This window comes from Zootoca vivipara, chromosome 7 (genome assembly GCF_963506605.1).
Source record: "Zootoca vivipara chromosome 7, rZooViv1.1, whole genome shotgun sequence".
NCBI classification, from domain to species: Eukaryota; Metazoa; Chordata; class Lepidosauria; order Squamata; family Lacertidae; genus Zootoca; species Zootoca vivipara.
Window position 1 is genome coordinate 61,004,138 of NC_083282.1, and position 17,513 is coordinate 61,021,650.

The window sequence follows — 17,513 nt, forward strand, 5'->3', positions numbered from 1 at the left end:
GCTCCAGATGCTTGGGGGAAGCCTCAGAATAGATTTAGGGGGCACACAGGAGGAGGAAATCAGGGAGATGTTGCATGAGCAGAAATCCTCAATGGTTCCACCTCCTCTGTGCTGCTATCCATTCACCTGGTTTCCTGCTTCGGGCCTAACCTGCACGGTTAGGGCAATAATAAGAGAATAACAAGGTGAATGGCTGCTCCTGTAATTTATCATTTGCTCAGGAGAGGACAGGTGAACAAGCAGTGACAGCAAGAAGCAGGAGCAGCAGGATTAGGATTCTCCAGCTACTGGGCTACTTGGGTGTGGGCCTCAGCAAATACCCAGTGATTCCAACACCACTCTTGCAGGTTTTATTTTTTGTTAAAAAAACATTTACACGCAGAAGGCAATTTCAACACACAGTCAATCAGATTTATTGCTTTCTGGAATTTCTGGAAAGAAAGCAGGAATCTCAAATTGTACAGCTAAAGTGAGCACAACACTCTTGTCCTCCCCGTCCCACCAAACATGGTGTTTTTAAATCGTTATAGATTCTAAGGCTTAAAAAGGGGTACAGCAATTTTAAGCATCAGTAACAGGATGCAAAACAAAACTAAGTCACAGAGTTTGTCTTCCTTGACACCCGCAGTTGGGGGTGCTTTTGTGCTAGAGATGGTGTTGGTGGTGGAGTTCCTGAGAACACTGACCCAAGAACTGAGTTCACTCAGATTTGGGTCAGCTGATGCCAAAGACCAGTAGGCATGAGGCGTTCAATCTTCTCCATCATGAAGCTCAAGGGTGACAAAAGAGTTCCAAAGAACTGAAAGAAAAGAAAAAGCTACAATTAAGCTTAATGCTAAAGTTAATGTACTCATTCAGATGTATTTTGCTGACATATTTGACTGGCCTTCATTGAATATAAGTGGAATAATTTAGGAATCAAAACAGATAGAAAAAAACCAGATGTACAATATAGTTATTTTTAAACTTTCTAAATACATTTCTAAATGTATTTTTTTCAAAAGAAGAGAAACTCTGAACTTTAAATATGCAAAAAAGTATATATAGCAACAATTGGGGGGGGGGATCTGACTTCTCCAGAAAGATGCAGATGCTTTAAAAATAAAAGGTTGTGAAGAGAAATGGCTGAATTTACCAAAATATGCTTAAAAGAAAAATTCAGCTGAGAAGCTGATGGGGGGGAATGTACACAAAGAAATAAATTTCTATGAAACACTGGCTTGTTAAGGATGCTAGCCTTTTTATCGTTTTGTCTTTAAACAGTTCAGTCAGTCTTAGGCATTCTGTACTTCAGGACTACCCTTATTAGAGACAGGCAAATAATGGAATAAGGCTTCAATGACAGCAAAAATAACTAACTTAAATATGGAAGCGAGGCAGAGCTAGTGCAGAAACAAAGGTTTTCAAGCCATTAGCTATATTCACTTAATAGTGCCTTAATCTTTGCTTCAACTTTACAAGAAAAACTGTAGAGACCCTGGTGACCCCGTTCAACCCTCTCATATTCAGCACTGATACTATTTTACACAATGGACCATCCTTTCTCCTAATTGCCTTCTATAATCCACTGGGACCTTTTGCCATTCTTCACATCAGAAAATACAGTCTAGAAAGTTGCCATTTGAAATAGTATTTTACCTATGCAAATGGATTAATGTTGAGGGAGACAGCCATGCTATCTTCAATTGCCTTGACATAGAACAGTTTGACTCAGCTAACTCTAAAGTTAGCTTTCATTCCAAGTAACTTCACAGCTCCACCACTATATTAATGATACTTTTAATCAAAGGCTCATTCTTCATATTCCAGGAGTTACACACAGAAGCTAAACTGTAAATTACAAGTGTCGTCCCTCAAATTAATATTACAGATTAAGATGTAGGTTAGTAAGGCAAGAAAACAGTACCTATCATCCCTGCACATCCAGCTTGTGGGAGACTATTTCACATAGTTCAAATGTAGGCTATTATTCAATACACATCTCCTAGCCATATACATTTTCTCACAGATAAGCAAAAGCTTCAAGTGTTTATAAATTTGAGATGCTCAGCAGCTGTGTATTAATTTAATTCTTGTGTAACTTAATGAGCCTCGACAAAACAGTACAGGGATTTATTCCTGTTGCAAAAGCAGTTGTCATGCAATTATGTGAATTCATTTGTTGGAATTCAGAGGTCTAGCTGCCCTACCAGTGTGGTCTCCAAATGAACCCAGTGCTTCAAAATAAATATGCAAGAACACATGGAGTTAGCTAATGACAATTTGTTACACTGGTATTTTGTGATATGTGAATTAGAGCTGCCACCTAAGGTGATTGCTTTATATTGTTTCAGATCTAAGAATCTTTGTATTGTTACTTCAGATCTAAGGAAGTGCCATCAGCAAGACTCCATCATATGAACACTGGAGGGATGGAGACACAGATTGTACATTCCTCTTGCTTCTTGCTTATGTTGGCAGTGAAAAAGGGAACAGAAATGAGAAGAGAGCACCCAATTCTACACAGGCTCTTTTCCTTGCATATTGCTAATGACCTCTCGTTTTTGCAAAGAAATCTAAGATTGCCATCCAACTGGCTTCTGTCTCTTCAGGTTAAAGGTAAAGGGACCCCTGACCATTAGATCCAGTCGTGACCGACTCTGGGGTTGCGGTGCTCATCTCGCGTTATTGGCCGAGGGAGCCGGCGTACAGCTTCCAGGTCATGTGGCCAGCATGACAAAGCCGCTTCTGGCGAACCAGAGCAGCACACGGAAACGCTGTTTACCTTCCCACTGTATTTATCTACTTGCACTTTGACGTGCTTTCGAACTGCTAGGTTGGCAGGAGCTGGGAGCGAGCAACGGGAGCTCACCCCGTCGCGGGGATTCGAACCGCCGACCTTCTGATTGGCAAGCCCTAGGCTCTGTGGGTTTAACCCACAGTGCTAGCCTTGTCCCTATCTCTTCAGGTTAAGCAGCCACATAAACAAGTTCAAATAATTGCAATCCTGTTTCTCACTGGGACATTCAAAGCTTCTGGAAAGCAGGCACTGTAACCCATTCCAGCTGCTAACAAAAGCCAATCAAGATCGCTGTGCCCCACTGGACCCAATGGAAAGCTTCCATTCACTTCAATTTAGCAGCTATGAGCCAATTTTGAGCTTTCGCTGTTGGCATATTCCTTTGTGTATACGATGCAGCTATTAAAAGACTGACTGTGGTTTTTGGCCTCTCAACAATTTTTGTTGTAGCTTGGCAAGAGGCTTGTCTGGCGATTTGATTGTAGAGGAAACAAATGAAATATTATCCACTGAAAATGCATAAGTCAATGTTATTCTGTTAAATAAAAGATATTAAGTTTTGTTCTTTTACAGAAGTACATAGCTGACAGAACAGATTAGACAGCTGAGAACATCCAATATCTCCTCTGTGGAATACACAGAAGAGTTTGGGGATATGAAGGAAGGCTGTCTTTTAAAAGCATAAAAGCATAAAAACTGTTCAAAGGTAACCTCAAATTTTAAACCTGAAAATGGGGAACAAATCTTATGCACTTCTACCACCAGGTGTTATTACTGATCTACTTTCATTGCAAAAAAGAGCAAGAGTGGGGGGGAGCAGTGTTTAGGCCTAGGACTTACCAATTTGTTGCAGGACATGTTAATAATAATATTTTTTTAAAAAAAATCTCTAACTTACTAGAGCATGAAGCTCTGTTTTTTATCTCGTAAATGTAGAAAATGAATTAGCTACACTCACTTTCTTAAAATCTGAATGCAATCTATTTAATAAACAAGGCAAATAATGTTATCTAAATAAAAGAGTCGTTCAAATGAGAGCCTAAGTGCTGTTTTTTAACCTATAAAGTGCTTAGCTTGAGCCCTACATCCCCGAGACCAACTTCCTTTCTTTGTGCTGTTATAAGCATTAATTTCAATTGACCATGGCCTTCATGGCTGTACAAATCCGCATGCCAAGTTTACACCGCCAGGACACAGAGAGGTGTTCCGTGGCTGTCCTCATAATTGCAGGTCTCACTTCACCCAGAGGTCCATCAAATTCAGAACCTGAATACTTGTAAAACATTCTTGTTTGGACTGGCATACAACAGTTAAGCTTAAGGAAACGTAGGGTAATTATAATTTAGGAAAGACTGCACATGTGCATGTTTTAATTGCTACCTGCCCTAAATCCTCAGGAAAGAGGATATAAATTTAAATAAATAACCAAACAGTCCAATAATTAATTTAGTAGGTGCAAACTGACAACAGTAGTGAAAATGGGTTAGGGAATGAGTGACTCAGTGATTTGTGAATAAAGCTTACAGCTGTCAGCAGAAAAAAGAACTCTCTCAATCTTCAGAAGGAATGTTGTATTATAACTTGGTATCAACTGAGTCAAGAAAACATAGAAACATGAATATTAGCTAATTAGCAAGAACCAAGTAGGACCAACAACAAGGTGTTGTAGTGTAGTGTTTGTTTACTGTTCCAATCATTCATCTTTAATTCCTACCCACTTGCTTTTCCCCCCCTGTAAAAACTTCAGGGTTCCCCCAATATTTCCTGTGTCGTTGTTGTTGTTGTTGTTGTGTATATCTAGTGCAGGCATCCCCAAACTTCGGCCCTCCAGATATTTTGGACTACAATTCCCATCTTCCCCGACCACTGGTCCTGTTAGCTAGGGATCATGGGAGTTGTAGGCCAACCATCTGGAGGGCCACAGTTTGGGGGTGCCTGGTCTAGTGTTTTGGCTATATACATAATATTCTGCATATCTGAATGCTGAAAGAAGGAATAGTGATGGGTTCCAGGGTCATGTTCATGACAGGAGAATTCCGTATACTTTAAATAATCATGGTCCCAAAATTAAGAAAAAAAGAAATGGAATAAAGCCAGGCTCTGACAGCATTGTTCACGGGCAGTTTAAATGACCACTTTCTGTTAGATTTAATATTTATACCTTGCTTTGTATTACAGTAATACTCAAAGCAGGTATTTGGTGGAGGCTTGTTAACTTTATTGGGTCACAGTGAAGTGGCAATTAAAATCACAGCCTCAGATTATACATGGCAGCAATCCTATACCTGGAAGTAAGTCTCACTGAAATTAACAGGACTGAAAGGAAATGCACAGGATTGCACTGTTAGTGTGAAACCTTTCAAAATTTGCACTGAAAGAAAAAAAGGTTGAGTTAAACATTGAAAAGTAATGACAAATGCAATATATACAGATGTAACAAGAGGACTAAATGTAGGTATTCGTTTTTTACTATGATAGAATGATATTCTAGGGTACATCAGCAAATTAGAAAATACAGGTATGACAATGTTTATCTTTTTAGATTTGTTCATATTGAAGCACATAATTGTTTCCAGATATAACATTTTACAAGACTAAGCACATTTCAGATGCAATTCAAAGTAAATTTATAATGTTTGTAAAGACCAAACTGAAATTTGGTCTCCAAATAAGATTGAGGCAAATGTTACTATGCAAGAAAAACCTGCACTAACAACATTATTTGCTATCACTATAGCGGACAAACAGTGGCCATGTTTGCAAGTCACATGAAACCATAGTTTTAAATGGTTTGTTTCCCAGCAGTATGGCAGCAGTAGGACCAGCGGAAAAGTGAAGCATCTAGGATTTCAAATTAAGCCATAGTTTATTTTAACTATAGTTTGATGTGACATATGAACCAGTTCAGTATAAAAACAACACTGATTTGAACACTGTCAGCTTATTAAAATTACTTTTAAGAAAACAAATCATTTCAGAAAAAGATAGTTTCTAACTTAGTATATGGCATGAACGAAAACCCTGCTATTCCCATTTAACTGCTCACTAAGGTTGAAATGTTCAGTTACAGACCTGTCCTTGTTTAACTGGGCAGATTTAGTAAGTACTTGCAAAAACAGTGAGGAGCAGGTATTTTAGACAGGGGATTCTACCTTTTTCTCACACAGTGCCTCCAAGACTATACCTACTGAGACGTATGAATATTATCTAAAAATAAAAAAGTATTCCCTTTATTCATATGAAAAGATGTGCAGATTCCATTTATCAATGAAGACTTCCTTAACTGTGATAGAGATGCTCCATTCATAAAGTGCTTTCTAGTATCACAGAGCAAAATTCGCATTGCAGTAAAAGAAACAATAAGGCAATAGTTTGCGCATTAATGGAGGAACCATACTTCTTTATGGGCTTACTGTTAGTGCATGAACGAAGGGTGGAGTGGGAACCCTTTCCTTCTTCCCAATCATTCAAGCACTGATGATCATCTTTACCAGAGAAGTCTTTCTTGATGTTCTGGAGTAGTATTCATCCAGACAAAATGACAAAGTCCGAAAGCATACACAAGTCGGTGTAAGCTCCCTCTGTTTAAGGAAACTCGTAAGAACAGAGCTAGTAATGACCATGTTACTTGACATATTTGAAACTATATACTTCCCATCAAGCATTATTTCAAAAGAAAGTTTTATATGTGTGCATGCTAGAATTGTTTTCAGGTTCAACACTGCAATTGTTCTATATGTAAATTATGAAGCAACAATAAAGAAATCCAGCATAGAACTTCACTGAGCTGTTCTTTGTTAGTGAAACATTTGACCTTGTATCTTGTTGGAAATCATACAATTTTGCTAGCGCAGTCCTTGAATTAATCAAGCAGATAGTTATATCCCATTCCTTAAAAGTTAGCCAATTATGAACCACACACAAAAGTGTTACTGGCATGTCCAGCAACGTTTTCCCACATAATGAGTAACTATATTTGGTAGAAATGAGGCCCCTGTTATCAGACCTACATATTTTGAACACTGCTTAATGAAAAGAAACTAGAATATGGATTTCATGCAACTTTGACATTCAAAAACTAGTAACTATGCTCTATTTCTGATCTCCACTTGTTGTATTACACATATTCAGCACACACTCTCCATCCAAGGTTATACAATAGCAAAATCAATGATCTGCTGTATGCTTGGTTCAAAAGTTTAAGGGTAGGTACTCTGAATAACAGTACTATCTGAAGAAGTGTGCATGCACATGAAAGTTCATACCAATGACAAACTTAGTTGGTCTCTAAGGTGCTACTGGAAGGAATTTTTTTTATTTTGTTTAAACTACGTCAGACCAACATGGCTACCTACCTGTAACTAGTACTAAACAATGTTTCACAGGAGCTAAAATTGAGGGCAATTTGGTATTTTACAGAGAGGTTGTTGCTGCTATCTTCAAATACCATAGTAGGTCAAACTACATAGATCAGCATTTTGTTTTGGGGAATACAAACAATACAAAAGGGGGGTTGGGGGGGGTCATGTTGTCCTCATGACCCGATTTCTGAAAAGTCAATAATTAAGACCACTTTCAGCCTGGATCTGCACTACCTTAACCATAGAAGCTACAAGAGACATCAGCAACAGCTGCTTGGGTGAAGAAACTCCACCTCATGGTACCCCCAGGTGTTGCTGAACAGCAGTTCACATCATCCCTGCCCACTGGCCATGTTGTCTGGAGCTGATGGGAGACTCCCAACAAAATCTGCAGGGAGTCTGTAATTATTAGCAAATCCCTACAGTCAAAGAAACACTGCATGTGGTTTGAAATGGCTTAAGAGCCCCCATGTCCTGCTTTAAAACTGGAAATAGTGGTGCATCAGATGTTTCCCATAATGAGATATAGTCCAGCTGCTGAAAGAAAACCAAGATCACCATGTATCACCTCTGAAAAATCCTCTCTTAAAAAAGAGGAACACTGAGCTATGCTGAATCAGGTTTTTAGATGCCCATTGTTCTGAATTAGTTTCTAGCGTTCCAGAGATGGTTTCTGCATGTCATAAATACATTAAGTAAGTTGAGTCAATACTTACAGCTTTAGCAAAAATGACCATAAGTTCCGGGAACTGGTGTGTGAGGAGCGCTAGCATTGCTGTGAAAGAGCACAGCCCTGCAGTAAAGTGGATGAAAAAAGGAAGTTCCTTCTGCGGGTACACAGACACATCATGAAATGCTGGAAGGAAGGGGGGAAATGGCAATAGTTATTCGATATTCCATGTATTTTAGGGATGATTTGATAAAGGTCGTGATTTTGCAAAGAAAGACCTATCTGAGATGAACTATGATCTAACTTTAAATAGAGGGAAAGAATCTGCAACACTGATTAAATTAAGACTTCTTTTTTTAAAAAAATACACCCTTTGCAGTGAAAGCCTCAATGGAGTAAAGCATTCCTTCATTTTAAGAACTGGCCAAAGCAACAGAATTTTTAAAATTTGAAAACTGCTGGAGAGTAGTAGCATAAAAAGTGTTAAGATGATTTTATTTATGGATAGTTTTGTATTTAAAAACTTAACAGGAATGCGTGAGTGATTGTGATGAAATGTCTTCATGCACTGGAGTTTAATTATACCGGGAAGCCGATGGCTTAGGGTTCGTCACTAGCAGAGGCATTCCTTGAGCAATATCCTGCATGAGTGAGAAATGAGTAATTTAGAGCAGTCTGGGGGCAGATTTTAATTAATTTTTAAACAGAGCTTTTCAAGATTTAATTTTTTTATTGAATCACAAATATGCAAGTGCACTTGTGGCAGATGTGCCCCTTGGCTGCTTTAGTTATAAGCACGCCATATACTTTTATAAACAAAGCTCTCCCAAGATGGAGAAGTTAACACTTATCAGAATCTCACCAGCACCTAGCATGAAACAAAACCCTCATTATAAAATAAAGGGGCACCAAAATTCTCACACTTAGCAACTGAGAAGTATATTTTCAAATCACTTTACAAAGGATCGTTCATGGGCTACTATCAAGAGCCTAACTCAAGGTTAGAACTTACCAGTGTGGCAAAGAACCTCTATTTTTGCACAGTTTCTAGTACAAGTCACATGATTAGGAAACTCTAGTGGTTAGGAAGTTCTATGGCTGTCTGGAATGAGTAAGGCAGGTATTTTATAAGGGCTGGTTGCTGGTTAAGTATTTTGACCACTTTCTGGTTAAATCAATTGTGACAGTCATGCCTCCTAAGGGTTTGACATTCAGAAGGCCAAAACAACTTCACTTTTATTAGGGCTTTATACCAAAATATTTCAAAACTCATGTTTTTTAATTGCAATTGTTTATCATACCAGACTTGAAATGTCTTATGAATCCTTTGAAGACCATGCACATTTCTTGTAGGAAATGTTTATGCATGGAAAAATAAGCAACAGTTGCACATGGATTGTTCCTACAGAACAATCTATGTCATTAACATATTTTTTCCTACAGAAAACACTGAACATATGTAATGTAATGTAATGTAATGATTCAGTTGGTTAAGTGAATGGCACCCTTCCTAGCGCACCAGGAATTTCTCTGTGAGTGTAACTCATTTTTACCTATCTAACAGAACATATTTTCAAGTAAGGTTTTTCATTGCCTAACTGTCATGTTCACTTATCTTTAAAATTCACTTTACTTTACATCTATCTCTAAACATCTGAGAGCTGAGCAACTCTCATAACATACAGGAAAATACAAAAGTACACAGCATGCCAAGCTATGTGCTTGTGTCATGGCAATATATGTGCTTAAAACAGCCATACTAGCTGGAATCTTTAGGTATGGCACATTTCCAGCATGGGTCTGTGCTGAACAAGTTGACATTGGGCCAGTTTTTCTCCTCATTTGAGTATGGCCATTTAGAAGCCAGAAAGAAAATAGCCTTTTTAAATTTAAAATGTTGAGTTAAAGCTCCAAAGTGTTATCTGAAACTGCAGGTTAAGCAAATGTATGCAAGTCTACTTATTAAATAGTTATATCTTGCCTTTTAATAGTACAGTCTCCAAGGTGACCAACATAAATATACAAGACAATTCAGATAAAGACCTCTATACCACCCACAAATGTAGGTCTTCAATCAAGCCATGTAGGTTGCTTACTGAAGGAGTGCAGCAGCTTCTCGGTGATGTGATGGTGTCTAAAATGGCACAATGACCATTCTGAAACCTAGATATTGAGCATTTTCTTCACAGTGGAAATGTCCACAAGAGTACTGATCAAATTGACATTCCCACAAGGGAAGCATTCATTCAATATATTTTCCCACCAGAGAGAAATTGTCATTCTGGCCTGGGGTGTGTGGAGATGAACACAGCCATTCAAAATGCTTTCCCCTTTTGATAGAACTAACCTAGAGTGCAGAGAATGATGCTCCAGTCAAACAAGTAGAGAAAGAAACTCAACAACCACAAACACGAGCGGCAGTATGTGCAAGTAACACTGAGACTGGCTAAAGATACAAAAGGGGACAATGATATTTTAACGCCACTCCTTTTGGAAACATTCCTCTCCTTGGGTTATCTTCACAGCACAGAACTCACCACAGCACAAATCCATTCCATACCAGTCATCTTTATGATTATTTTGTACTATTTTTATGGTATTTTATGTTCTATTGTATCTGTATATAGTATATATATTGCTGTATACAGCAAGGTATTTTGTTTGTGTGTGTGTGTGTGTGTGTGTGTGTGTGTGTGTGTGTGTGTGATAAAGATGAATGTCATAAGATCTTCTACTAGAAAGCCCAAGTTATGTGGTAAAGAGAACAAGCCATGGCTCTTCCCCACACCAGCGTCTCACCTCCTGGCCACTGGAGGCAATGTTGCTGTGGGGAGAAGTCATACTGAGGTGGTCTCTCCCAAAGTGTGAGATGTTGACATTTCCTTTGCAGAATGGGAAGGAGTTGGACCACAATCCCTCCCACACTTCAAATATAAGATACAAAAGGAGGCCAATTTACATTGTTGGATCAGTGCTTTCCTTGCTAGCTGCTTCATTTATTTAAAAGCTAACTGCATTCAGTGTACAAGTGTATGGAATATTTATTGTATAGACACACAGGTATTCCAGTTGAACACAATGCAACACAGAAAGAGAACAGACTTTTGTGATAAAATGTGAGAAATGGAACATTTTCTTACTTGGTAATAACTCTCTGTCTGCTGTCTCTGTGCAGCTGGGATAAGGATAAAATAGATGGCCCTTTTCTAATGGATATGGGATCATTCTGAAGGCTGAGGAGGTTAAAAAAAAATCAACATCAGACCCATGCAAAATTCACTTTACTGGAGTCAACTGGAAACAAAGACATTTCTGTGTTCTGTATACCATTGTGATCAGATTCCTTTTATTAAATTAACACCATTCTAGCTACCCCCAGACTCACTGACAATCACCTCCCAAGCCATCCAGTCTTCTTTCACAAATCAAACAAGATAGGAATTCAATATTCACATGGCATGTTGCATACATCTTGTTGGCACTGAAGAACAAAACTAGATGATCCATGGAGTCCCTTCCAACTCTATGATTCTAGGACAATATGAATATGATCCAAGATACATCTTGACATTTTTAATTTGAAACACCCCATCTAGCTTAGAAACCTTTCTTAGAAAACTGGCAAAGTGGTGCAACAGTGGTTTAGTTCATAAGAATGGAAGACTAGCAAAACATGCTCTTCTACATATCAGCTATTTTGTTTTTTTAATCGAAGTACTCTGGCTGTGCATTCAGCTACACTGAAGTAACTCCATGAACTGGCTTTTGGGAGGAAGTGGTGGGGTGGACAAGGAAAAGAAATGTGCATGCACAATAGATCTTTTAGTGTTTACACTGCAGAAGAGAGCACCTACATGCATGTATTTTTAAAACCTTGGAGCAGAGAGCACAAGCTGAACACCTGTGTCATCTTAATTGCACCTTCAATGTGACTGAAATCTGGACAAGAACTAATACTAAAACTAACTAAAGTGCAGAGGGAACCTCAATAATGAGTCGGAACAGCCTCACAGTTGAGCTCCAGGTGCACATTTAAAAACAATGATCCAAAAAAAGAGAGAGAAATATTAGCTCATGCCACTAGCAAAGAATACTTACTGCCTTCCCATGTGCAGTGCAACAGATTAAGCGCCCCTTCAATTCGCTTCCAGTGCTGGAGATGGAAGAAAGCATAAGCCACTGCTTCACTGTCTCCACGTTTCAGGATGTGCTCCGGAGGCAAAATTAAGCTTTTCATTTCTAGCAAGTACTAGGGGAAAAAAAAGTGAAGTGACGTGAAGCTATATAGGCTATTGAGGCTAGTTTTTTCGTATACACAGACTTTCAAATATTTCAAAATAACTTCCAGCTTGATCCATATATTACATTAGAGATAAAAGTTGCTGCCTGCGACAAAATGTGGATTATTTGGCAAATGCAAATTTGAGAAGCTCCTTATGTACAGGCATATACAGACACCACTCAATGAGGAAAGACTAAATCAGAAAAGTGTTAATATTTTACAAACACATTCAGACTTCAGATTGCAGCACGGAAAGTGGTTCCAGGAACATACATGGCATTGCCTTTCTAGACAGACTACGAGACAGAACATCAGTGAAAATCTTCAGTCCATGTGATGCAATCATTATATTAGGTGCTTATACTAAACCCCAGTTCTTGGAGAATTTATCAAAAGAAGTTACAGGTAGGTAGCCGTGTTGGTCTGAGTCGAAGCAAAATAAAAAAATTCCTTCAGTAGCACCTTAAAGACCAACTAAGTTTATATTTTGGTATGAGCTTTCGTGGTATGAGCACACTGAAGGGTTGCTGTCTTCTTCAAAAGAAGACTCCCTTCAGCAACAGACTGCACTGGCTGAACACAAATCATAATGAAAACTGAAGTGGTAGCCAGGGATTAGGCAACTCCACAGTCCAGTAAAAGCCATTAAAAGCACCATGTGTACTCCAAAGCCCCCTTCGCTCCCCTTCAATCACAGGCACTCTTTTCTCAATTGAAGAAGGCCCACTATCTAGATGCAAAATAAGAAAATTCCTTCAGTAGCACCTTAAAGACCAACTAAGTTTATATTTTGGTATGAGCTTTCACGAAAGCTCATACCAAAATATAAACTTAGTTGGTCTTTAAGGTGCTACTGAAGGAATTTTCTTATTTTGCTTCGACTCAGACCAACACGGCTACCTACCTGTATCTAGATGCAGACAATGCATTTGGAAAAAGCAATGTGCTACTACTAACATGGGTGGTTTTTGTTTACTGCTTTCTTCAAAAATGGAACTTACATTTGCACTGCTAAATGTGCCAAAGGGGCGGAGAGGATGCTTTTGCAGAGCAATGAACTTCCACATTTATGGGGAAGAACAACAGGATTAGGACAGCAGAAACAATAACCACAATCAACGCGATTTGTAAGGAAATGACTCCCAAGAAGTGGAAGAGGATACAACGGTAAATTATAGAAGTAATAAGGGTAAGGTGCTCAACTGCCAGCAGGGCCTGTTTAAAACAGTATTTTGAGGAGCCCATGGAGTTTTTCTTTGTTAGGGTTTCACATTGATAGTTAGGTCCCAAACAGTGACACACAAGAAACTCCATTAATAGGTCTCTTAAAATAAATAAATAAGTCTGGGAATTGCTATGGTATGGCTCTGGTTCGGTACTCTGCATTCACTGCTTTGTCCCCCTAGTAAAACAAAAGGAGATGGAGGCTATTCGCCTTACCAAATTAACTGTGTCCTCAAGCAGACAGAGAACTGTATTCATGTGCCATTCACAAAGCAATCTACTGAGTCTATTCTATACCAGGGATGGGATGATGATGAACCCCGCCCATCTGGCTGGCTTACAGCATGTATAAAGGTAAAAGGACCCCCGACCATTAGGTCCAGTCGTGACCGACTCTGGGGTTGCGGCACTCATCTCGTGTTACTGGCCGAGGGAGCCGGCGTACAGCTTCCGGGTCATGTGGCCAGCATGACAAAGCCACTTCTGGCGAACCAGAACAACGCACGGAAACACCGTTTACCTTCCCGCCAGAGCAGTACCTATTTATCTACTTGCACTTTGACGTGCTTTTGAACTGCTAGGTTGGCAGGAGCTGGGACCGAGCAACGGGAGCTCACCCCATCGCAGGGATTCGAATCGCCGACCTTCTGATCAGCAAGCCCTAGGCACCTGCGTCCGGCATGTATAAAACATAGTAAAACATCAAACATTACAAACTTCCTGATACAAGGCTGCCTTCAGATTTCTTCTAAAAGTTATATAGTTCTTTAACTCCTTGACATCTGAAGGCAGGGCATTCCACAGGGATAGGTGTGGCTCTCAAGCTGCTATTGGAGTATAGTACTCCCATCACCCATGATCCTTGGCCATGCTGGCAGAGGCTTATGTGAGTTGGGCTTCAACAGAATCGGGAGGGCCACAGTTTCACCATTCCTGTTCTATACTCTTCCACAAAATGAAAATGGTTACTTTAAATGCTCTTGTTACTGTATAATTACTGGAGTCTCTCCCTCCCCTCCCCCCCCACCCACTTTTAGAAATTCTTTTTAAAAAGAGAAATATTTTCAGAGCAAAGTTGCAGGTTTAAAATTTCATAGAGGAAAACAAATCAGAGAGCGTTCATAGAACAATAAATGAATGACTTTGATGAAGTCACTTATGAACTGGCCTGATCCACACAATAATCACATCCTTGATCACTGCAGTCAATAACTCTGTCAGTTCTCCCAAAAACTGTAAGAATGCAGTGAACTTAATGATTTTTCAGCAGATGCCACAAACCATGAGATTATTTACTAATCCAGTTTAGAGGACTTAACTTTTCCCATTCAGATTCTTGAAGGAATGTAGCCAAGGTTGTGCCCTGGTCAAATATAGTGCATTTACTGCTTCACTAGGTTCTTCATTTTGTGTCTTGGGGCTACTTCTGGGAGGGTAATATTCTTACTAATCCCATTTAATCCTCTTTGACCATTTTTTTTAACACAGTAAGGGATCACTTGTAGAGAGCCATTGTGGGAAAATGGTCTCAAATATCTGACCCCTGACATGACCCCTGATGGTCTTCAGTAACTAGTTTGGTGTTGAGATAGATTTCTTAAATAAGGCAGGGGGAAAGTTGCAACAATGGTCAAGCTTCGACTATATTAGCCTCTCAATCACTAACTGTGAACTCTCCAGCTCAGGGGGTTAAATCTGCCTGTCTTTCTACATTATGCCATGTAGACACGTATGACAGATAAGTGGAAACTGCAGAAAAATAGGTTGGCATGCTAATGCTGAATGTATTTTAGTTGCAAATTTGGCATGCAGAACCTGTTCTCTCTCTCTCTCTCTCTCTCTCTCTCTCTCTCACACACACACACACACACACACACAGTTTGTTCAAGTGTTGCTGTCATTTCCAAAAAAATCTGCCCATTTCCCCCCAAAAGCAAGTGTGATTGGGTGCCAGTTTGGAGAGTTTTACTGCCAGAGACACAGAACAGTGACCATGTATGTGTACCACCTACTGCTCAACAGTCTTTCTGTCAGAGCTGGTTGAGGTAATCTCAAGTGTGGTAAATGCCTCATTGTAGGAGGGAGCACTCCTTGTCATCTTGTAAGGAAGTGATACATCATCACTCCTTAAAAGGTCCTACCTGGATCATGAGGGTCTAAACCACTACTCAGTCACTAACACCCCTTCCTGAGCCAGGAGCTCAAGAGACTTGTGGCAATGCAACTTCAGACATACTAAAAGGGAAAGCAATTATCTCGACCCATTTAATTCAGCACCAGGGCTGAATCTAGACACATCGAAAAAGTGTTTCAGTTAAACATGTTCGTACAGGGGAATCCCATTGGCGAAAGACAGGACTCCACATCGCCATCTGGTGTCACAGTGTTATAATGCATATAAAGTGCTTTATCTTTACAAATGTTCCAGGTCTGGTTATGGCACAGAGACAGCTCTGGCTGATAACTTGCTTTAGGAGAGTTGCTTCTCCTTGAACTCTTAGTGGATTTTGATACTATCAACCATGTTATTCTCCTGGAGTAATTTGGTGGGTTGGGATCACAGTGCTACTACAGTGATCCCAGACCTAGGGCTGCTTCCAAAGAGCTGAGTTTGGCTTAGCTCCAAGTTCTGCAATCCTTACTTTTGTTCCCAATGCTACTTAAATATCTATATGAAGTCATTGGGTCACATCATCAGACAGTTTGGAACTCAGTGCCATCAACATGCAGATGACATTCAGCAATGTATCTCAGTACCATCTAAACTGGATATAGCCATGTCTGTGCTGAACCAGTGCCTGAAGGTACTAATGAGTTGGATGGAGGCCAATAAACTGAATCCTGACTTAGCGAAAACACTGTTGGTGGGTGGTCCTTGTGCCATGAAAATGTGCATTTTGCCTCTTCTAGATTCCTGGATCAAAATATCCCAGCTAGATTTACATGTTCTAGTAATATCCCAGTTGGATTACTGTAATACACTCTACATACAGCTGCATCTAAAGTTTTAACAGGCGCTCCAAGGCTTATTACACCTATTCTGCAGGAGCTTCACTGGCTACCTACAATTTAAGGTGTTCTTAGTATGTTAAAACCCTGAATGACTTGAAGTGCCTCTCTCCATATTAACCAGCTTGGGCACCAAAATCAGTTGGGAGTGCCTTATTCGCAATCCCACCTATGAGTGTTGTGGGCCTTCTCTGTGATTGTACCTTGACTCTGAAACCTTGCCTAATGGTATGGACAGAATAATCACTTACGGTTTTCCACTGTTCAGTTGAAACTTGCACCTCTCCCAAAACTTTGGAATTTTACAGTGCTCTATTGTTGTAATAGTTGCTTTGCTTTAATTGTATTTCATTTTAATAACTGTATATTTCAGTACTGTTGGAAAACACTTTGAGAGTGTCTGGTGAAAAGTGCTATACAAATTTTATAAGGCAACTAAGGTTTGATAAAAGGTTTTGGAATTCCAGAAGAACGATCCATTTGAATCAATGAGTTTTATTTCTGAGTGGATATGCACAGGACTACTCATCTTGAAACTTTAATTTTGACCAAGAAAAAATGCACATCTAAAACAAGCATTTGTTATTGCAGATTCATGCTTAACTATTAGATTGAACATTCATTCCCTGGAAACTCAGGTAGCAGAGGTGGGAATGCGCACACACACAAATAAACCAAGCAGTCAAGCAAGCCTGTTATCGCTTAAATTGAAAACCATAGACACAATATATTCCAGAACTTGACTCTTCCTTAATCTAAAGAAGCTGTGCCTGTATCTGACACTGCTGGCACACCATTCTCCCCAGCTCCTTGTCAGCTGGAAGTTGCACCAATACAAATAATGAAATCTGAAAGAAAGCATGACCAGAAAGGAAGATAGAATTATGGATAACACGAGGCGCTAATTTTCTTGACAACACACAGAGCTAGTCAAGACAACACAAAAAGATGGTACAGACATATTAAACTCCTTAAGGATACAGCAGTTCTGAGGCAATTGAAGAGACACCTAACTCTTAGATAATGATAAGACATCATAATCTTTTCCCCCTAAAGGCTGAGGATGAAGCAAAATCTGTCTGAGACTGTCTGAAATGAACTTGCTGTGCTCTTGATCAGTCATGCAGGCAAGCAGCAAATTCTCTCAGCAATTAGCTCTCTCAGTGCACATTCTATCAGATTGGACAG

General features: G+C 39.5%; 1 protein-coding gene across 1 annotated transcript in view; it reads right to left on the reverse strand.

Moving 5' to 3' along the window:
- Positions 1 to 335: 335 nt before the first annotated feature.
- Positions 336 to 17,513, reverse strand: part of ST7L (suppression of tumorigenicity 7 like) — a 38,480-nt gene continuing 21,302 nt past the window's right edge. The window contains exons 12-15 of the mRNA XM_035122472.2: positions 11,909 to 12,059; positions 10,951 to 11,043; positions 7,857 to 7,996; positions 336 to 799 (exon numbers count right to left, since the gene is read on the reverse strand). Of these exons, the coding sequence (XP_034978363.1) occupies positions 704 to 799; positions 7,857 to 7,996; positions 10,951 to 11,043; positions 11,909 to 12,059 (480 nt within the window). The 3' untranslated portion in view covers positions 336 to 703. The remainder of the gene's footprint in view (positions 800 to 7,856; positions 7,997 to 10,950; positions 11,044 to 11,908; positions 12,060 to 17,513) is intronic.